This window comes from Eptesicus fuscus, chromosome 15 (assembly GCF_027574615.1).
Source record: "Eptesicus fuscus isolate TK198812 chromosome 15, DD_ASM_mEF_20220401, whole genome shotgun sequence".
NCBI lineage: Eukaryota > Metazoa > Chordata > Mammalia > Chiroptera > Vespertilionidae > Eptesicus > Eptesicus fuscus.
In genome coordinates this window covers 63,439,005-63,462,301 of record NC_072487.1, presented here as the reverse complement: position 1 = coordinate 63,462,301, position 23,297 = coordinate 63,439,005, and the positions used below count along the sequence as shown (strand labels likewise).

Below are 23,297 nucleotides of genomic sequence, written 5' to 3'. Positions count from 1 at the left end.
TGAAAAGAAGTTCCTGCTAACATGGAATTTATATTTTAATGAAAAAAAAATTTAGGGTGGGAGCCTGGGTGAAAAAGGTGAAGGGAGTAAGAAGCACAATTGGTAATTACAAAGTAGTCACGAGGATGTCAAGCACAGCCTAGGAAATATAGTCAATAATACTGTAATAACTATGTCTGGTGCCATGTGGGTACTTACTTTAGGGGATCACTTCTTAAATTATATAAATGTCTAACTACTATGCTATACACCTGAAACTAATAAAAATAATATTAAATGTCAACTGCATTTGAAAAAAAATTGGGTAATGGTAAGTATTATTCAGAAAATGAAGAAGGGAAAAAGAATTGGGGAGTGACAGGGCTATGATTTAAGTAAGGGAGGTCAGGTGACTTTTTTTATTGCTTTTTAAAAAAATATATATTTTGATTTCAGAGAGAAAGGGAGAGGGGGATAGAAACATCCATGATGGAAGAGAATCATTGATTGGCTGCCTCCTGCAGGTCCCCTACTGGGGATGGAGCCAACCCAGGCATGTGCCCTTGACTGGAATCGAACCCGGGACCTTTCAGTCCGAAGGCCGACGCTCTATCCACTGAGCTAACGCTCTAACCGGCTAGAGCTCAGGTGGCTTCTTGATCATTGACATTTGCACAGACACATGAACAAATGAGCAGTGGGCTCTGAAGAACAGCTAATGTGAAGGCCTTGTGATAGGAACTTTAACAAGGCCAATGGGACTGGAGCACAGTACACGAAGGGGAATAGCAGAGGGCTCTATGGTCGGACAGGCCATTTAGGCCTTGTAGGTCTTTGGAGTTTATTCCAGGTGTGATGGAAAGCCATTGAGAAGGGAACGACATGCTCAGATTTTAAAGGATTGCTTTGGCTAATGTGTAGAAAATTGACTGAGGCGGCACTGGTGGAGGCAGGATGATAGGAAGGTACTGCCATGATCCAGGTGAGAGATGACAATGGCTTTAAGGAGAATGGTAGTGTTGGAGATGGGGACAAGTGGTTGGATTCAAGACGTATTTTGAAGGTAGAGTTTACAGGATTAGATAGAAGCAGGAGAGAAAAAGAAAAATCAAGAATAAAAATGATGGGAGAAGTCCTATTTTAGGAACATGATTACATACCAGTAGTTGACATTTAATTTATGAGCAAGAATTAATCCTGTTCTTTTACATAGTAATATTACAAATCAGATATATTTGCTGACTCAAAAATTAACTGTACCTACCTTAATAAACAACAGGGCTCTAAGATATTTGGTTTAAAAAAACTTTTGCTGTTGATTTTTGACATGATTTGAAAAATCTTTCATTATGTGATCCTCTTCCCCAAAACTGACATGCCAATTACAGAAAATCAACTGGTTAGGGTTACATTTTACATTTGATAAAATAGGAGCTGAGATTAAGATAGTTCACATTTCATTTGACTATTTCCCTCAATTCTTCACTCTTATATAAATCAAAATTATAAGTGACGCAATTTTAGCAAAACAGTAAGCCAACAAATAATTTTAAAGTACAGACAGCACTTGTATTTTACAAACCTTTCACTAGACTGCTTCCAGCACATTTATGACACACACATTTCTTCTTTTGAAACCTCCACTTTGAAAAAGGGATTAGCCACAGTATGATGCTTTTAGGGACTTCCAGTAACCATTTCTTCTTAAATACATTTGCAGTGAGAACAGCTCGTCTTTTTTCTCATGTCTAACAACAGAAGTAGGCAGGTGTAAAGGTGGAGAGAACTGTCTCTGAGGGCGCTTCTAGCCAGTCTTCTGCAGAGAAGGCTCTTAGATACAGCAACCCCCCACCCAACCCCTACCTCTCCCTGACACACTGGCCCTGAGTTCTGAGGCAAAACAAGCCTACCAGAGAGCTGCAGTCTTTATTCCAGAAAACAGATGAGAGATGACACAACTGCACAGACACTGTCTTCCATTTATTCACACAGAGGAATAAGAATTGGTACAAATAATAAACATTGCTTTAAATACAAATAAATAATTCTGGTTTCTAAAGGAAACAGCTCTAGATAATTCAAAGTTAAGTATTTTCTAAGTTCCTATTAAAAATAGAAGACTATTTTGCATTAAGTGAGTTCTACACCACCACAACCCTTTGAGGACTTAAGGATAAAATAGTGAATTCTATACTCTAAGAAGTCACCAGAAAACTGGGAGAGGATTCTCCCACCTCCGTACACTATCCCCCAAATGGAAGGAGAGTTACGTGCATCATAGACAGAGCTAATGAATGCAGAAAGTATTTAATACCTAAAGATATCTAGAAAGATTTACCTTGGGAACGGTGATAAGAATTTCTCTGAACCAGCTCTGTGAATTCTAAAACCCCACAATGCTGACGTTTTGGTTCAAGTGTCTTAAATTCACTTATGCTCATAGGAAGACTTAAGTTCCTACAGTGAAACTTTCCTCTCGCTAGGAATGACAATGGTAAAAAGTCTGTAATCACTAAGCATGGCACCCTAAGGTGAAATAATGATTTACCTGGTGAAGAGACAACGGTGCTGCCCAATGACACAGCCTGTCCACCTGGCACCAGGATGACCACACCACTGAGAAACACACTCCTAATCACACTACCAAATAAACATGATTTTTCTCTCCCTATTGTTATAAGTCATGCAGTCTTTCAAGCCTTTAAAAACCACAGAAAACATGAGGTCATTACCATCTTGGTGCCAGAGTAGTGCCTGCTCCACTGTGTCTACTGTATGTCCCCACCTCACCCCACACAGGCAATCCGATTTCTTCTACTAGACCCCTAGACAATTATTAATAAATAATGTTTGATAGAGATCAATATAGAAACATTTAGGTTTACAAAGAAATTTTGTTTTCTATTTAGATTGATCATGATACAATTCCAAATAGAACATTCTCATGCCATAAAAACAATCTCATGCAATAAGTGCATTTTAAAAGCCCCATGTTAATAACCAGATTTGGTATTATAGAAGGCAGGATTATTTAGATTAAAAAAACAATGATCACTATAGAATAAAAGTTGGGTTTCCAAAGAGAACTTCTGTTGTGGTACAAAATGCTAAATTTGATTCTATAGTTTTGTTGATGCAAACAATTTTAAGATATATGGCATATTTTGCTAATTGGGATTTTGAGACAATAAGCATACTTCTTAAACAGATTACCACAACATTTGCTCAAAGAACCAGCTCCCTTTTGCCAAGAACTTTTCCTTTTTAGTCCACTTGGAGGGATTTCCATAGTAAATTCTAGAACAATAATTCTGAACATGATTCAAAATCTCCCATTTCCCTCCCTCTCTCTTTCATGTTGTAAAGACACTTGAGCCCAGAAAAATGCTTTTTTTTTTTTTAAGACAGACGATAATAAATTTAGTTTCCTGATTTAAATAATAACATTTTTTGTTTGCCTTTCTCTCTGGCACACTACATAGTGTTTCTGGAGTTACAAATCCAAACAAACCAGCCAACTAGAGCATCCCAGTGTTCAAATCACAATTTTGGAAAGAATCCTATTTATTCTGGATGATGCTCAATTCCACACATACTTCAGGGTAGAAACATCCATAGGAACAGCCAAAAATGTCATTTTACCAAACTCTAACATGGGATTATGCTCTGCTGGCGAGTACCAGTCACATCTACAAAGTACAAAGGCAGAGGGTTTCAGGTGTGGAGACCAATTTGCTTTTGCTGCTACAGTGATTCATAACCATCATCTTCGAGATTTCCATGCTGTTCTAGAATAAGGAGTAGTCCTTTTTTTATCTGGTGGCTTAAAGTAGGAATAAACTGGCGCTGCTGGGTACTCGGCATCTGGATTTTCTGCCATCATTTTCAGCTTTGCTTCAATGGCTTTTATCTTTGCAGTGACGCTGGAAAAAGGACAGCAGAGGGTCAGAATGGGCTTGGGTACATTCAGAAAATACTGTGTATTTCATCTTCCTTGTACTTCTCATTCATGTTGTAGAAGCAACAAGATACTCAAATAGGAACATTCAAACACACAAAGAATAACCAATGCTCTCATTTCAGGAAAGAGATCTGAACCAACTGTTAAGTTTTTACTATAAACCCAAACACTGTTAGGAGTACTTTGCATATTGTCACATTTAATCCAAAGGTACAAACACTGTGTCTTGGTAGCTAGTAGGCACTCAGAAATAATTCATGTTGGAATTGAAAGCAGGGTCTGGATGAGATACTTGAATACCCATGTTTATAACAGCATTATTCAATATAGGATGCAAAAGTAACCCAAGTGTCCATTGATGGATGAACAGATAAGCAAAATATGATACATAATACATTTTAAAATATTGTTCAGCCTTAAAAAGGAAGGGAATTCTTACATATGCTACAACATGGATGAATCTTGAGGACTTACGCTAAATGAAATAGGCCAGACACAACAAGACAAATACTGTATGATTCCAGTTAATATGAGATACTGAGTAAAAATTATAGAGACAGAAAGTAGAATGGTGGTTGCCAGGGGTTGTTTAATGGGTATAGAGTTTCTATTTTACAAGATGAAAAGAATTATGGAGGTGGATGGTAGTGATGGTTGCACAATATTATAAATGTATTTAAACACTACTAAACTGTACACTTAAAATTTGGGGAAAAAATTCATGTATAATTGAAAGCAACATTGTAAGATAGGTTATAATCTTATTTTTGCATAGAAAGGTTAACTTACTCAATGTTAGACATAGCCAGTAAGTGGTATTGGTTGAGATTTGACTCCAAAGCCCATTCTAGTAACTATTACATTGTATCACCTTTTGAATCACCTTTGGAATCACTGAATAATGGCAAAAAAAAATCCTGGAAATTCTATGAAGTTTCTTTTTACTGACAAATGTCTGTTTATAAAGGCTATCGTTTACAGAGTGCTTATAATGAGCCAGGCATTATGTCCACATCTTATAAAGAATCAAATGCAGAAAGGTAGCGATTGCCCAGGTTCACACAGCTAACAAATTGCAGAGTCGAGATTCAAGTCCAATTTGTTTATCAAAGTCCTTGCTTTCCCCTCCATCAGGCTGGGAGCTGAGCAGCCCCATATTAGAGAGAAGAGGTGAGGGGACATTGCAGAAGTTGTAAGGAAGTCCATTCTGATCAAGGTCACGGTGATCCTTCGACCAGAATGCACTCAGGCAGTGGATGTGTTTTAGCTCTGGCTCCTTTATTTTCCATTCTTGCTGCTGTTCATGGTCACAGTCAGGGAGAGAAGCGTAGAAGGAAACGTACACATGCCTTTTAGAGGTCCTCAAAGGTATGCACTGCTGCACACGCTCACACTTCACATGAGCCATGTGAATTAAAAATGTTATATTACCAAGATGCATTCTGGCACCGCTGTCATTAGTGGGACATTGATGCTGTATGAGTCACACGGAAACAACCTTCTCTAATTAGGTAAAGATGTTAATAGAAAGATGTAAGCTGAGGTTCTCTGGGTTAAAAAAATGAATGGAAAACACTAGGTTATCTACTAAAAAGTGAAAACATTGAAAATAAGAAACTAAAGACATGTTCACTGTAATATGAAGATCACCCAGCAAAAAAGGAGTAATCCTTTTCCTATAGGGTTAGATTTATGAAAACCTCCACAGACACCGATCTGTAATCAAAGAGGCTCCATCTTAGTGGGAATATAGCATTGTGGATATAAGTTCCTAGTGAACCTATTGATGTCATTATACTTTTTTAAATTTCTGGAAGTACAAAACAATAAAGCAGCACAAAATTAAGAAATACCAATAATATTAAACTTGTACTAGTAACACAAAAAGTTAATTTACCAATTTTATTCCTCCTGAAAACCTTTCAGGATCACCTTCACTTTAATGAGATGCTTGCAAATCTGCTTTGTTTGGTGTTCATGACACAAAAGACAGGCTTTCTGTCTGTCTGTTTTCTCTCTGGCCCTCTATCCAAATAGGCATTGCTCTCCTGACTTTATGACTGAATACTGATTTCTAATGCTTATAAAATGCTGACACTCCTTCACATATCTTCTTCTCTTCCCCTGGAACAGGCTTGAGAACTGTATTCCTGCAGTTATAGCCTGGAGTTTCTCTGAAGTAACTATATTCCTGCAGTTACAGCCTGGAGTTTCTCTGAAGTAACTATATTCCTGCAGTTACAGCCTGGAGTTTCTCTGAAGTAACTAAAATACTGAATTTTGAAGTCCAGTAAAACTGGCATTAAATGTGACTCTGCTATTTGCTACCTGTGTGATCTTGGCCAAGATACTTTACCTTTCTAAGCTTCAGTTTCCTCTTATGTAAAATATGCATAAGAGTACTTTTACCAGAATTTTATAATCACATGACCTATGGCATGTAAAGTGTTTAGCATAGTGCCTGCTTCATAGTAAGCTCAATAAATCTTGGCTATTACTATTGTTCATATATCTCCCTAGGCTACAATGCAAAAAACCAAACACCCTCCAAAAAAGAAGCCCCAAAACTCTACTTCTGCTCAGCTATCCATTTAACTTCCCCTTTCTCAACCCAACCCTTAGTTCCTTCTGTTTTGAATTAACTCCAAAGACGTAACTGACAATTTATACATACTAGTACCAAAACTGTTATAGTGGGTGAAATGGTACACAGAATTAAAGTGCTGCAAAGTAAAATATTGTATAAGGAACTCACAGTTAGGGAGAAATTAGTGTGTAATGACAAATGCCAAAGAGACACGGGCCTTATTAAAATGCTTATTTATAAGGTAAAGACTGTGTCTGATTTACCTCTGTATTCCTAGTGCCAGGCATAATGGCTGGTATGTGGTAGGTATACCCAGACTTTTTTTTTTTTTTTTTTAATGCATTCTATATATAGGGGGGATGGAAGAGAGGAAATGTATACATTCTGGAGTTTAACTGAATACATTCTCTGAACATGTCAAATGTTGGTAGATTCTATTCGAAATTTAGAATCTGAGGAGTTACTAGAGCATGGATGAAGGTTTGGAATGAAGAAATGGCTCAAGCTCTTGAATAACTGTGTTTTTCTACAGTACACCATCTTACCTTAGGTTAGATTGAGTGGGCTCAGTGCTAGAGGATGGCTCAAGGCTGATTGGAAGGATCTTATCATTCTTGTTATGATCATATCTCTGGAAGTAAGAAAAACAGAAATCACTTCACCTGTGCAAAAACCAGCCCTTTAACTGCAGAGCATGGGTCCATATACTTCAACCCCACCAGAAAATCATCAGCACATTTCTAGACAATTTTAGGACAGCTTTACAGTTAGAATTAATGCAAAACTCCACACAATTTTATCTTAAAGCTATACATTTAGAAAAAGAAGTTTAGAAGAAGCCTTCCATCAGCCATTAGTTCTCCTTATCTGGTAGGGAAAGAATTTCTAGTTTCAAATTCACAGGTGGCACAGGTACATGGCAGGAGTGCCCTTACATTCTTATTTTAATGGTCACATATCACCTCTTACCATATTTATTTTACTTCATCCAAAACACTTTAAATTTTGCTAGGTTTCTGACAAGTACCAAGCATAACATTCAACTCTTAACAGGCCTGAGTGGAGAAAAAAAATAGTAATAGCTTTCAGCCACTGATACAGAAAGCATTCTCCAGGAAAAGAGCAGTTTAATTTGATGTGAGATAATTATATACTTCTTGTAAAAAGTAAAAATAATATGACAGAGCAACCAGGATCTTCTGGTCAAAAGACCTGTAGGAGAAGGGAAGTATGAGGCACAGAGTCTCAAATGAAAGAAGGAATGAAGAATGATTTCTCTTGCGTGTCTTTTCAGTGAGATGCAGAATGAGAAAATGACAGCCAGTCTGGCAAATGAGACTTGATTTTCTTTTGAGTAAAAAAGCCTTTGGTAATTTTCCTCATTTCTATCTTCCAGGCAGTGAGCCCTGGAAGCTGAGAAGACTCTGTGGCTGACCACCTGAAATGCAGGGTCCGAAGTATCTGAGCTCGGTTTTCCAGCTTGGACACTGAGCTCAAATGTTTAATTTCTGACTCTTCCGGGAAACCTGTTGGGTGGAGTCTCTGATCAAAAACCCATGTTCATATAGCTAAAGACTGAAGCTCCAGTTTTAACGGCCACAAATCTTTTTGCAGGTCTGCCAACCCCATTGCAGAAGAAAGGGAATCCACTCCTGGGGTTACTCCAGTTCCTGTACTTCACCACCTCTATGCTGGCCAGGACAGAAAGCCATTCATTTTTTAAAATGGTCATAGCTTTTCCAGTGTGCTCTCCCAAGAGACCTCCTACAAGACGAACAAGGCAGTGTGCCACTTCTCAGGCCTTGAAGACAATACAGACACTGCAAAGTACCAAAAATAACTCTCGAAATATCTGGTGTAATGAGATGCCAGTGTTTTAAGCACTCATGCAAACTACCCACTTCTCAAGCATTTAGAATAAACATATTCAAACTCTTCACAGACTCGAGAGGCTGGGGAGAGTCTAATAATGCCTAAAGCAACTAATTTTAAAAATAAATACATTTTTTTCCCTCCAAAGAACCACCCCACCAAAAAAAATGATAGAGGTCTGAGTATACACATCACCCACATGGAAAAATCAATCAAAAACAGAATCTGTGGGTATGTGGAGAGAAACAATGAAGAACTTAATCCCTCTTGAGATGCTTCTCAAAAGAAAAATCTGGCAACACACATGGTAAATACAAGTAGGAGACCAAAGTATGGCTGTTCCAGATGTGAAGAGACTGGGATGCAAATGGGTAAGTGGACAATTGTCTTTCGGAAGACTCATTAGGATGAGCTGAAGCTGCCTTTCTAGCGTCTCAGACTTACCTTGACTTGAGCATGGGCCCATCGCACCACCAGCTTCTTAGACAGAGCCAGCTTGCCATTGAGACACTGGATGGCTTGTTCTGCTTCCTGTCCAGGAAAGGGCCTACCGTTAGTCAACGAGTCAAATGCCTGACCTGCTATATGTATTCACAAGGGCCTCATTAGCTTTGATGGCTGAATTTCTAACCACACCACTTTTGGTAAACAATTGGCAAAAAGATTACAAAGAAAAAAAGCAAAATAATAAAAAGGGTATGAGTTTTTTAGTCAAACAAAAATTTAAATCCTGGCTCTGTCACTTAATGGCAGTTTAGTGTCTGGCAGGTCACTTATAAATCATCTCTCTGAATATTAGCTTTTTCACCTGTAAAACATGGAGAATACTTGCTCCTCGATGGTTGCTGTGAGGAGTAAAAGCGTACATGGAAAGCATGGAGTGTGTGGGAAGCACTCAACCAACATTAGCTAATAGTATTATTCTTATTGGGTGATACCTTCCTACCTACTTCTGTTAGTCAGGGTAGCACTTACTGTGTCAAGAACTAGTACTCCCCCCAGGAACCCTGAAACTGTATCCTGGACTAGGGCTCATACTCCCTGGATCCAAAGTGAGAAACAGTAATGGCCTCAAAGGACATGGGGGTGAAGAAAACTAAGCCGGAAAAAGCAGGAGTAAGTCAAAGAGACTGTGAGCAAGGTATCTGTGAGGCAATCTATGCACCTGGCTTTCCAAGCCAGAAGTCCCCTGACCTTTTCCCTATCGGACACAGGAGCAACCAGGCTGAAAGGAATTCCTGAAGCTGGATAACAGGCACTCTAGGACATTCCCAGGAAGCCTGGCTGTACTTTTCCATCCTGCTGAGCCTTCTCTGCTCTGTGTGTATCCACAAGGCATTTGGCCAAGAGGAACCATGTTCACTGGGGGTGCAGAAGCCCTTAAGGAACAAGAAAAGAAACAGGGACAGTCTATTTGCAAACTCAGTGTAAGACCAGCAGGCATTCCAGTCGGGTTTTACTAGTGGTTGCTTTATTCCTCTAGAGCTTACCAGTATGACATTCAACAAATACTTATTGAGTACTCACTATGTGTCAGATATTAAGTCACCGGCTTCCTTGCCTCACTACGGCATGTAAAGTTAAAGGGATGGATAAAAGAGACATTTTATTCTCCTTTTTAAGTTTTATTTATTCAACTAGAATTTACATGGCATTCTCTATTAATTCTGTTGCATCAACACTAGTAAGATGCCAGCAGTGACAAATGCTTCAAGAAATAACTTCCTATCTCTATATCTTGTTTCAAAGTTCTTGCAGTCAACACTATTGTTAAATGTCAACTATGTTTTCCTATGCACCCTCATCTAGTCTCTCAACTAGAGGTAAGAAGGGTGTAGGTTTTTAATCCCCATTTTTAGATGAAAACCGAGGCCAAAGAGGTTAAGAAACTTGTCCAAAGTTAATAAATAAAAGAGCCAGAATAGAAGTTAGGCTTTGTGACTTCTAGTCCAGCAAGACCACAGATTTTATTTGTCTGTAAGAATCGTCATCACGCTCTATCATTGAGGAAAAATAAAGTACTTAAAAATGCTAACCATATCAGGCATTCTTTCAGTTTCTCCAAAACTTGAACAATTAGAGCAGCAATGTATCACTTATTGCCTATCACAGCTGTAAAAAAAATCCCCAGTACGGGGCAGGGCAATGACATCTCAGCACATACTGACACATTTTCTTGACAGCAATCTGGCAGTTGTATTATGAAAAATATGCATGGCCTTTGTTGATGCCACTCCATTTTCCTGAGTGTAGTAAGTATGCATGGTTAGAGTTGCAAATATATTCACTACTGCACTGTTTACACTTGTGAATCACTAGGGAGAACCTAAATAGCTAACAGTTAATCAAATACAATATGTTCTTATAATGAAATATTATGCGGTCATCAAACATCCTGTTGATTAGCTTTTAAACTGAGGTCTGCTACATGTAATAAAATGTATAAATATTAAAGATACAGATCAATGAATTTTTACATATTTATATCTATACCAGTGAAACCACAATATTATGATACAGAATGTTTTCTTAATGTGTATTAGGTGCCAGAAAAAAATTTAGTATACTCTGAGTGCCAAACAGGATCATATGATCCTATTCATGTATTATAAGCCATACATGTGTGTATGTATAAAGTCTTCCAGGGTTGTTGTTTTGTTTGTGGGAATGTGAAGAAAGAAGAAGAAACTAAAAGACACATAACTAAAAATTAACTGATTATTTCTGGACATCTGGCTGATAAATTAAGCCACTTACCTATATTTTCATCTATAATAAACATGCTTTACTTTTAAGAAATAAGAAAAACATCCAAATACAATTATTAATAAAATAATAACTAGACAATGTTCTCACGTAAAACTAATAGTTACAAAGAGTACTGAGCAATGTCTCTATATTTAATAACATTCAAATTAAAGTTCTTTATCAATGCATATCCATCCCAAGGACAAAATTTTAATACAAGATACATGTATATATCATGATTGGGGCTGGATGTTTTCTTCCTTTATATATATTCAAATTTGTATGCATTTATTGGAGACATTGAGAAGAAGGGTAAATTTTTAAGAAATTAAAAGAAAAAAGAGTTTGTGGGTGGCTCACCACAGACAGGGAGGGCTTTGTACCACAGGGCAAAAACTACTGAAAGAGAAGGAGGCTTTGTTGGTCAGCCACTAAAGGAAAAAAACAAAGCGGACGAGGGAAGAGGATGTCCATTTGCTTCATGTGGGCATCCCAAAGCATTTGGTCAGAAAAGTAGGTCAGCCACCTTTGTCCAAAAGCCTAGGGAGGGTAAACTTTGGAAGCTATTCACTAATTCTTTTGTTTACCAAGGACCTCCTTTAAGACTCAGAGCAAGGCACACAGGCATGAATCAGACTTGGCTCCTGCCCGCAAGGAACTGCTATTCTAGTAGTTAAGAGACATGCACAAATACTATGGGAGAGCCTAAGTACCGTGAAAGGGGAAGCAGTCCAATTACCTGCTTAGTTTCAAAGTTAACGAAACAGTACCCTCTGGGCTGTCCCTCCAAAGCACCTGACTTGTGGAAAAGGAAGTCAAACTGCTTTACCGTGCCAAACTTCTGGAGGAGCTTCAGGAGGTGGTATCTGTGGAGAAAGCACAGTCCATGAGTACGCTCAGGGAATCTGTTTGCCAATGAGCCTGAGTATGAGATAAAAGCAGGAGATAATTTACTCCAGGGATAACATCTCACGCCCCCGCCCCCTGCCTTCCTCCAAACTGCTCTGTTAGTCTATTTGGCAAACAGAGTTGTTTGCCTCTATTTGGAATGGGAACGAGAATTGTCATGGCTATGCGTCTGTCCAGCACAAAACTACCAAACAAAAAACCACACCTAACAAACAGCTGTCTGGCCCATAAGCACCATTTGTTTTTCTTTTGGAGAAAAGCTCAAAAATAGTGTCGATTTATTTATTTTTAACTTCTTGGCAATGAAATAATATTTGTGAATAACTACAACTCCATCACAAACACACACTCACACTCCAAAAGTCAAAAAATAAAGTAACAAACACGTACACAATCACACAAACAAGTAATCCAGAAACACCTCCCTATTAGATTGCAGTCATCAACCCCACACTGCGCTTGTGAGAAACTGCCCCAAATCAAGCCACAGCTAGTGGCACTTCCATTATTAAGTGCTTGAGTTTCAATCTCTGATGTGACTGAACGCCAGGACAACGTGGAACCACAATGTGACTCAGGCTGATCTCACATAGGACAGGGGAACCTGGCCAGTTCCATCCAGCTGTGGGGAACTAACAAGCCTGTTTCTTAACACAGTTTAGACTCTGGAGCATGGTTGAATAAAGCATATAGCTAGCCAGGGAAGAAATTTATTTCAAGCTTTTGCTTGCCACTCTGCCCTTCACCCTCTTCTTGGATTCCTTTCTCTAAAACTTATTTGGTTTCTATAGAGCTTTTAAGTTATTCAAACAGATGTGGCCTTAACAGGTTGCTGTGGCCAATCTCAATTCCGACTTCCTGTCATCTGATGCAAGGGTGAGACAAACCAACAGCTCTCCCGTTTCCTTTTCCTTTGGCCTTCCTCCTGGCATCCTCCGCACTATTCAAATGGAGTCAAGGCTTTCTCTAAACAATGCTGTCCCTGTGATACTAAAAAGGTATCAGCCCACATGCTAAATCTGTTATTACTGGGAATTCTACCCCACAGGGAGTCAGTAAAGCTGTCCTTACAGCCACATTTATATTCACATTGTTTTCTAGGAGAAACTCATCAAGATTTTATTCTTGACTAAGAATCTCCTTTGGGAAGCGGAAAGATAGGAACTGGATCATAAGCTCTACTAAATTTGACACTAACACACATTGACAAGCAAGCCCATTATCCTGGATCAGGTGCCTGACAAAGTGGAGAAAGGAAGACACAATACAGGTCTTTTACTGGGGCAGGATGCAAGGATCCCAAGGTATTCTGTGGATATTCATCTGGTCTTTAGACCTATTTTGAAAGAAAAAACAACCCTCTCATTTCTAAACTCTCAAGTCCCACCAGGAGACCTCAACTGTGAGTGAGAATGTAGGAGGTGATTCATCAGGGGAAAGGGAGACACCTCAAGTGCAGATTTCTGGTTTACTTGATTTTTTGAACAGCAAGAGTGAGTCTCTGAAATGCAGACAGATAGGCTAGAAGAGTCTCCCTCAATGTCTCTAATTCACAGCTGCATTTTCCACTTACTACACCCATTCAAACCATAACACTGCACCAGTTGCTATGAATGGTGGGTCAAACCCGTTTTTTAAAAAAAAAAAACAATCTAAAGGACTCTGTGGGCTGGTCATCTTTTCATTAGCTCTATTCTGCTTAATAGCAGGAAGGTAAGACGATCGGCATTTCCTAGGAAATGAATTTTAATTTACTCAGGAAAAAAAAAAAAAAGCCGGCAGATTATTCTTTGAAAAGCTAACAAATACGTTTTGCCCGAGAAGCCCGACCTTAAGATTCCAGGAACATCTGCTTAGGTCTGTGTCTTTCAACTTCTCCAGGATTTCGTTTCTTGTTTGATAATTTCTTGAAATTATCGGAACACCGAAACAAAAGGAATGAAATGTTTACTATTTTGCTTCCTGGAGATGGGGACTGCAAGCTCTGATAGTGAAAAAAGCCTGAAGACTCTTGCTTTCACATCTGCAAGCACTTTCATCTGCTGCTGAAGAATGGGAGATCTCACTACTCACCAGACCCTTGCTTCGCCGCTGGTGCAGGAAATGTGGGCCCTGCAGATTTCTGGAGCTAGAGAATTACTACACCAGCAACTTAAATCAGTGTGTTGTTGTTTTTTGTAATGGGTCTTTAAATGGCATTCCTGCCTAATGGCAAATAAGTAAGTAATCTATTCAAATGTTAAAGCAGACAACTACTATGTGTCAAAAACTTTATTAGGCACTTGGACTAGATCAGTGGTTGGCAAACTCATTAGTCAACAGAGCCAAATATCAACAGTACAATAATTGAAATTTCTTTTGACAGCCAAATTTTTTAAACTTAAACTTCTTCTAACACCACTTCTTCAAAACAGACTCGCCTAGGCGGTCAAGGGGCCAAAGAGCCGCATGTGGCTCGCGAGCCACAGTTTGCCGACCACGGGACTAGATGAATACAAGTAGGTCCCTGCCTGCAAGGACTTCACATTCTGGTTAGAAGAGGGAGATATGTAATCAATTACATGTCATGCTTGCACATACGGTAAGCATAAAGATGAAGAGGACCAATTGTGCAGGGAAAGTAGTGGTCCGTGAATGCTAAGTACACAGATATATAGGTGACAAAAAGTCTGATCGATTGAAAGAGAGTTGGGGAGGCACTAAGAGATGAGGCTGGAAGGCAGGAAGGGACAGGTTATGAAGCATGTTGTGTGCTTAGTGAGGGAATTTTAATTTGATGCTGAAGGCAATGGGAAGCAACAAAATGACATTTAAGATGATATTTAGCACACAATTGTTTCAAAGAAAAATTTCTTTCTAAACTTATAGAAATTGTTATGTGGTAGGTCTTCATGTTCTATGCTTTGTATGTAATAGACTGGTCTTACTGTGTTCCAAATGTAAGCAAACAGTAAAGACTGTTTCATAATGCATTTATTTTTCCTTGCATTCTAGTTTACCTGTGAAAGTCTGTATCAGAAGGACATTTCCACCTGGATGACTCTCTACTGCTTTCAAGTTTACTTAGTCTACCCCAAACTGACCTCTTCCCCTCCACAAACTTTTGCCTCTTTCCAGCTATCCCAGTGGTCAGTGTGGACAAGATTCTTTTACATTTCTCAGGCAAGAAACATTAGGATCATCTTCAACTCTCCACTCCTCTTCAATCACTTTTTCTTCATTTGATTCACCACTGGCCTCCAAGTTCACTGTCTCTATCTAGGGGATATTAATGGCAGATCTGTAGCTAAACTTCATCTTTAGTCTTGTCCCTCCAATTCATCCTTCATACTGTCTAATTTTCCTATTAAAACATTAGAGGCCCAATGCACGAAATTCGTGCAGGAGTAGGCCTTCCTTCCCCCGGCTGCTGGCACCGGCTTCCCTCTGGCACCCAAGACCCAGGCTTCCCTCCGGCTGCCAGCAGGCACCCAGGACCCAGGCTTCCCTTGCAGCCTGGCTTCATCTGGAAGGATGGAAGGCCATCCGGAAGGAAGTCCGGTCTAATGATAGCATATTATGCTTTTATTATTATATATCATTTTCATGATATCAGTCTCTTGCTAAACACCCACAATGCGTCTCTTCTACATGAAATTCAATCAGGTTTGAATAACTTTTAAAGACTATCTTAATCTGATAGTATTCTATTTCTCCAAATATTTTCATTATCATTTAGTATTCAACCTCTCCTTTAGTCAAAAAGGTCTTCCTGAGCCCAGCCAGTATGGCTCAGTGGTTGAGCATCGACCTATGAACCAGGAGGTCCCGTTTGATGCGTGGGTTGCTGGCTCCATCCCCAGTAGGGGGCATGCAGGAGGCAGTCAACTGATTCTCTCTCATCATTTATATTTCCATCTCTCTCTCCCTCTCCTTTCCTCTCTCTGAAATCAATAAAAACACTTTTTTAAATAAGAAAAAAAGGTCTTCCTGATATTCTGCTCACACAGCAATCTTTCTTATTCCTATCTTCATTTATGATTCACCATTCATTTAGAATGCTCCTTCTTAGAGAATTTCTCCTGGCTTTATTCCTGTTCATACTTCTTTTGCATAATGCTGTGGCTATTAATTTTGCCTTCTACACAGCACATTTAATAGTTGAAAAAGAAAGCAGTATTAACCCTTCAGAGGAAACCACAGTGTGGAAAATAGACAATATATAAGGACATGAACTTATCATTTTTTCTGTTGAAGGTTGAAAATTTATTTTTAAAATCTTTGTTGTGGAAAGTATTACATATGTCCTTCCTTCCCCCCCTACCCCTTTAGTGATATTTAGAGGCGTTGTTTTAATTTTATAGTTAGATTGGGTCCCATAATTTAAAAGTCCTTACATTTTAAAATTTAGACAAGGATACTTTAGGTTATAACTATTCAATTATTTGGACTATTATCTATTTGTGCAAAGAGCACTAAATCAGGCTGTGGGAAACTGAGTCAACTCACTTAACTCTTTCTATAAAAGAGGGAAAATATTATGTTCCATTGGCTTCACAAGGTTGTCACACCCTTAAATAAGAGGAACTAATGCAATATTAGAGCTAGAAGAAACATTCAGATCATTTAGTTGAATATTCTCTTTATAGGTAAGAAATATTAATTATAATGTAACCGAAAGGAATCAGAATATAGTAGAAAGAACATGAGTTTGGAATCTGCTACCTCCATAAATAAGAGTATGTCATTATTCCTCTAAATCCAAATCCCTAAGTTCTGTTTAGTCATATTCCTGGCCTCTAGCATGGCCCTAAAATGGGCAGTTTTGCAACCACAAAGTGAACACAAATAACAAGAAGCAGAATATTAGAGTGCTGGACAGTTCGTTAGCAATGCATATACTGTTGAGAGGAGACCGATGGATAACCTAGTATAACTTGAGCACAACTCCAATTAATAACTAACAAGCACACACACATAGGATTACTATGAAAAATGTGTGGTAAAGTTTAAAAAATATATATATTTTATTGATTTTTTTAACAGAGAGGAAGGGAGAGGGATAGAGAATTAGAAACATGGATCAGCTGCCTCCTGCACACCCACCACTGGGGATGTGCCTGCAACCAAGGTACATGCCCTTGACTGGAATCGAACCTGGGACCATTCATTCCGCAGGCTGATGCTCTATCCACTGAGCCAAACCGGTCAGGGCATGCAGTAAAGTTTTTAACTGTCGCTGGTTTACATACTTCTGTAACTATTCATGATAGTAAAATACTATAATTTGTCTTCTAATAAGAGGTAAAAAAGCATTTCTATAGGAGGGGTATTCAGATCAGTTTATAAAAGAGATCAGGAGGAGGGATGGTAAAGAGTATGAGTATGCAGAGGAAAGAAAGATAAGAATGGTTTTGTTGAATGGAAAACAGGCAAGAACTAGTACCAATCTGTTGGTGGGGTGTCAGTTTCATTACGAAAACCGGAGGGTGCTCTGCAAACTTCTGGCAAGTCATTAGAAGTTTAGAGATTTGGATTCAAACAATACCGTCTGAGATTGACGTATAAGCCAGGCACCACAAGGTCACATAAGTTTTATCATGTAATCCTTTCAATGTTTGGGAATGACTGTACTTTAATAACTAGTCTAGGCTATTACCTACATTGAGAGGAACAGGATCCAGAAGTTTCTCTGCTTCAAACACTTGGAAGGAAATCACATATTCCTATAAGATAAGACCTACCATACTAAAATGTTAGTTTTCTTTGTTATAATTAAGTAAATCAAATGAGGTGATATTAAGTATTTCATGTTAATCATAGGCTATGATTGGTAGCTATGTCTTTAAAAAATTATTATTATTTAATAAATTGGCTTAATAGAGAAAATGCTTTACAATGAGGAGTCCGTAGAGGAAGAAGAGTGAAAATGATCTCTGGTGATACAGAAGTGGGAAGCCACAGGTAGAACCCGCAAGGCCCCGACCTGCAGGTTAGGACTTGCTGCCCACCTTCGGCCTGATGTAAAAAGAGCAGAGGCACCAGAGGGAAAGTTTTGATTCAGTGTTGTTAATGCTGTAACTGAAGAAAACATTCATATACTCCAACTTATGGCATAAACCGAGGTGGCAGATGCCCACTTGAACCTTCCTGACAAGCAGCAGGACACACTTAGAACAAGGGTCTCATTACAGGGAATTGCAGCCAAAACAATGAACAGTTTTCCACACTCCAGATTTCCATTCAGACAAGCAGGGAGAGGAATGGAAACCATTCTTGGGAGTATCCCCTCACAAGCTTGGGTTTTAGATGATGGAAACCGTTTTTCTGATCAACACACATGAACTGAGAGGTTGGGCAGATTCACACATTCATCCTCAAAGCCATGAGCCATAAAGAGAACAAAATCAATGCAGTCTATATTTCAGGCCCCCCATGACCAAGGTCACATAATATGGGGCAACACAACCTTAAATATCATCATAATTTCCAGAGGGACCGAACAGTATCTACATTTAGCTGATTTGAGCTTGAGCAGGTTTAAGAAACTAAACTTTCTGTCATATGTTAGTTTATATCCCTTTTCCTTTCTCTTTTTAAAAAAATATATATTTTATTGATTTTTTTACAGAGAGGAAGGGAGAGGGAAAGAGAGTTAGAAACATCGATGAGAGAGAAACATCAATCAGCTGCCTCCTGCACACCTTCTACTGGGGATGTGCCCGCAACCAAGGTACATGCCCCTGACAGGAATCGAACCCGGGACCCCTCAGTCCACAGGCTGACGCTCTATCCACTGAGCAAAACGGGCTAGGGATCTTTTCTTGCCTCTTAATCAACCCTTAAATGTACCTCCTCTCATCCCAGACTCTGAAGGTTCCGCTGTCTCTTCTCCCCTTCCTTTTAACACTATTACAAAGGGAGTAACTACTAGGACTGATGATATCTTCCACGCTTACTTTAAGCACTGCCCCATCTGGCTCAATCCACTCACACTTTACTCTCCTGCTACCAATCACCACCCTGAACAACTGGGAGAAGGAAAAACATCTCCATTCTCTTTGCTAAGAAATTCCTTTCCACTGTAATGTCCCCAATGGGAAGAGTGGGGAGTCAGGACAATTCAATTACTTTTGTGACTGTGGTGGGCAAGACACTTCCATCTCTTGGGGCCTCTACTGTAGGTCTAGAGAGCTGGACATATGAGATTTTCAAATGGTCTTCATGGAGTCCTATAAGTGCTTGCTACAGAAAGGGTGGTAGTTACCAAAAGGCTCTGAGTGCACCTCCCTCCCCCCTTTAATCAGAGCAGCTCTGAGCTCTTACTTTATATATACATATACGTTCTCATTACTTTAAGACAAGGTTCCTCAGATTTCAAGAGTTTGAAAATTGCTTAGCATAAGGCACTTGGCACATAGTAGGCGCTCAAATCATTTAATGAATGGATGAAAACCAAAGGAACTGAGGTGATCTCTAAGATTCCTTCCAGCTCTGACCTCCCATGGCTGTTTAACATGAATTAAAGTCAAGTGCTGCCCCTCTACCTGCCTATGAATATACTGAGACTTCTGCTTGTTCCTTCATTTTGAGGGAATCATGCCCAAAGCTGATTCTAGAAAATAATTTCCTGATCACTAGGTAAAAGGATTCAAATAGTTGATCTCTGGCAAGTAGAAAAAAAGAATATAGTTTAATGGCTATTCAAGTCTATGTCTTTGCAGTAGAAGAGTACAAATATAAGAAAAATACCAAAATAACAGGCTAATAATAACATCACATTTCCTTTAAAGACAATTGAAACATAGGTAAAAGGGCCAAAATATATCCTATATCCCTTAAAAATTCTTCTGAACACCACTGCAGGCATCCCAGTTTCTAGGCAATGAATCAAGATGACTTTGACTTACTCTGTGATTTTGGGGTCCAGGTTGCCAATCCATAACCGGTGCCCTTCCTGTAGGGAACCCTCTGACAGGATGGATGCGTTCTCCAGGGGAAGAGTTTTGGTTTCTGCTTCCATCAATCTCTATTAAATACTAAAGGAAATGTGAACATTCAGGCAGGAGAAGAGCAACACTGTGTGAACATGAGACTTCAAATTCAGTTCAACAAACATTTATTCAAGGAGGGAATGCCCTGGGCAGTCCTTCAAAGGCCTCAGTTCTTCCACAAGCAGGGCCCCAGCACCAGTCCCCTTGGGACAGCTCCTCTGGCAGCCAGAAAGTAAAAGCTTCCATTTAAAGTGAAAGGGGTGTGGTTCTGTGTGTAGAAACTCAAGTTTTCCTCTTCTGAAGCCAGAGGCTGACTGGGCAGGAGGCCAAAGTCTCTGTTACTACACGATACTCCAGTTTAACAATTATCACCCAAAGTAAGCCTTGGAAACCACCAGAAAGCAAGTTTTAATGACACTAAAGAAGATGGGTAAGGCAGAGCAATAGTATACCTCTTCCTTGTGAGAGAGGCAATACAGGAAATTAAAGGCCACAGATTTTGGAGTTAGAACTGAGTTTGCAAGCAGGTTATGTGACTTGATAAATTACCTAAACATTATAGGCCTCCGTTTCCTCATTTATATAAATGGAAAGAACAGTTCTTATCTTATAGAGCCAATGTGAAGATTAAAGGCAGTGCATGAAAAAATCATTAAATGCTATATCTGACAACAGTAAATAATCAATAAATATTAGCTATTATCATGTTTAATATTTTGAGAGGCTGGGAAGAAGAGACTAACTTCCTCCTTAGTTAGTCCATTTCTACCATTTACTAGTTTTGTAACCTTGGGCAAATTATTTAACCACCTTGTGCCTCAGTTTCCCCATCTGTAAAATGGGAATAATACGCCATAAGAGTTGTGCAGGCTTACTGAGTTAATACACTTAAAGCACCTAACAAGCTTTCAATTAATGTTAGCTTAAATTATTGCTAGTCTTAGTTCCTGAAATGTCTCATCTCATAGACAAAAAGGAAAATGAGGATTATGATGGAGACAGTAGTGTATAAAGCAAAAACCTGGTGTCAGAAGACTAGGTTTCAAATGTTGGCATTTCGACTGGAAGTCACTTCTCCCTACGTTTCAGTTTCCTCATCTCTACACAATAAACCTTGCCCTGCTTATACCTTAAGGTTGTTGTGAAGACAAAGATGAGATGCCAGATATAAAATACAGCATTCATGAAAATATAACGCAGCGAAGAAAAGATAAAAGGGCTGGGAAAATGGCAGGCTGTGCCCGACTTCAGAACTCCCTGCTACAGAAAACGTGTCCTATATAACCAAAAGTGCCTCAAAAGGTTGGCGCGGCAGGAGCTGTTTAATAACAACATTGCCATTACCTCTTACCATCTCAGCACAGCCTATAAAGTCTAGCGCACAGTAGCCCCTAGATAATTGTTTGTTGACTGTTTATCTATTCCCACAAAAGGATATTTTTCTGCCTTTCCCCACTCACATGTTCAATCTGTTTGGCAATGTTCGACAAGCAACCACTAGCTGCTAAACCCCGGGCTATGTGCAGAAAATAAAGAAATGAATAACCCATAGCTCTTGCTCTTACCTCCTGAGAGAAAGGTGAAACAGACATAAACAGAATCCCAGGAGTAAAAATAGGAGGAGAAACATTTTGTCTTCTCCCTGCTTTCCTTTCCTCCTACTTTCTTAAAGATCATTCATTCACAGAAAATTTATTGAGGTTCTATTTTCCAGGTATTGTTTAGGTACTGGGGACAGAGCAGTAAATAAGTAAGTACGCACAGGGTACTTATAATTGGAAGAGGGGCAGGGCACAAAAAAAGCAAAATAAAGAAGATGTAATTTGTGATAAGTTTTGCAAGCACAACTAAGCAAGGTGACTGGAAAAGAATACTGGGGTTGGACTACTTTAGAACTAGTGGAAAGGCCTCTAAAGGAGATGATATTTGAGATGGAACTTCTGATTTTCTCATGTCTGAAAACAGAAATGATACCAATAGCTACTTAGTATCACAGAAGGGCACCATCTTTAGTGGGAAGAGCACAGGAAATGGGCCCAAAAAATCTGCCTTCAAATCCTGGTTTTTGCACCCAATTTCTGCACGACTTTAGTAAGTCATGATCCCTTCTCCCCCTTAAGTGTCCTCTCCTCAGAAAAGCTTTTCCTAATAGAGGGAGCTCCTTGTTAGTCTCTACCACAGCCACCTTTTTCTTTCCACACAATACTAATTCATTTTCTGTGACTTACTGTTTTATCTCCCGTGTCCCTCACTAGAATGGAAGCTACTAGAGGACAGGGCCTTGCCTATTTTTTTAAAAAATATTTTATTGATTTTTTACAGAGAGGAAGGGAGAGGAATAGAGAGTCAGAAACATTGATGAGAAAGAAACATCGATCAGCTGCCTCCTGCACACCTCCCACTGGGGATGTGCCCGCAACCAAGGTACATGCCCCTGACCGGAATCAAACCCGGGACCTTTCAGTCTGCAGGCCGATGCTCTATCCACTGAGCCAAACCGGTCAGGGCGGGCCTTGCCTATTTTGATCATGGTTCTATCCCCAGCGGCTCATGGCCAGTGCTCAATATTTTCTGAATGAATGGATGAATGAAGCAAGCCTCTTTTCTACTCGCAGCCTCAGTTTCTTCTTTCTTCCTAGAATGGGCACAATTATCCCTATCTCACGGGTCGTTATGAGGCTAAAATAGGGCAGTATCTGTGACAGCTCTCAGCACAGCGCTTTTAGAGAAACAATAAAGTGTAATGAGAAATCAAGACGGCATGCGACTTTCAAAATCCTCTGACTTTGCAACAGCGACAACACTTATAGATTGTTAACAGAGTTGACAAGAACGCTTTTTCACCTATCCTCCCAGCTGAGCTGCAACAACTCTGGAAGCCAGGAACAGTCATTTGGGGGTAAATGAAGTGCACAGAAGCAAAGGCCCTCGTTCCTAAGGGCTGTTAACGGCGGAGTCCAACGTGGAACCCCGGCTTCCCGATCCAGGCCTCGAATTCCCAGAGGCGACGGGTCACCACTCGGATTGTTATTTCCGGGCCAGCGGCGGGACAATCCGGGGCGGGGCCTGAGAGGCGTCTTCTCCGGCAGCCTCCCCGGGGAGGCCCGCCGGGGCCGGGGCTGTGGTGCAGGGGCCCGGACTCACCTCTTGGCCTCGGCGTCTTCCCCTCGGCTCATGCCCCCTAGAGCAGGTCCCAACCCCGCGGGCCACCACGCTCCAGACGCCTCCGTCTCAACGTTACCTGCCGCCGGGCCGCGGGTGACGCACT

The 23,297-nt window shown here is 39.8% G+C and overlaps 1 protein-coding gene across 4 annotated transcripts; it reads right to left on the bottom strand.

Moving 5' to 3' along the window:
* Positions 1 to 1,938: 1,938 nt before the first annotated feature.
* RBM18 (RNA binding motif protein 18) lies at positions 1,939 to 23,251 on the bottom strand. Of its 4 annotated transcripts, none has more exons than XM_008152147.3 (6): positions 23,174 to 23,237; positions 19,946 to 20,074; positions 11,887 to 12,013; positions 8,844 to 8,930; positions 7,073 to 7,158; positions 1,939 to 3,902 (listed from the first exon to the last, which is right to left on the bottom strand). In XM_008152147.3, exons 2-6 carry the CDS (start codon positions 20,056 to 20,058, stop codon positions 3,743 to 3,745), a joined length of 573 nt encoding a protein of 190 aa, XP_008150369.1. In that variant the 5' UTR covers positions 20,059 to 20,074; positions 23,174 to 23,237; the 3' UTR covers positions 1,939 to 3,742. The 4 variants fall into 4 exon arrangements, with proteins under 4 accessions (XP_008150369.1, XP_054582917.1, XP_054582918.1 ...); XM_054726942.1 differs by lacking the exon at positions 23,174 to 23,237 and adding an exon at positions 22,874 to 23,116; XM_054726943.1 differs by lacking the exon at positions 19,946 to 20,074 and having other exon boundaries at positions 23,174 to 23,251.
* Between the last annotated feature and the right edge of the window lie 46 nt (positions 23,252 to 23,297).

Coding starts and splice junctions, on each gene's coding strand:
- RBM18 (XM_008152147.3), bottom strand. CDS start 20,058: ATGGAAGCAGAAACCAAAACTCTTCCCCTGGAGAACGCATCCATCCTG. Junction 12,014..19,945: donor CTGGACCCCAAAATCACAGA/GTAAGTCAAAGT, acceptor CTTTCTCCACAG/ATACCACCTCCTGAAGCTCC. Junction 7,159..8,843: donor GGGCCCATGCTCAAGTCAAG/GTAAGTCTGAGA, acceptor TCTTACTTCCAG/AGATATGATCATAACAAGAA.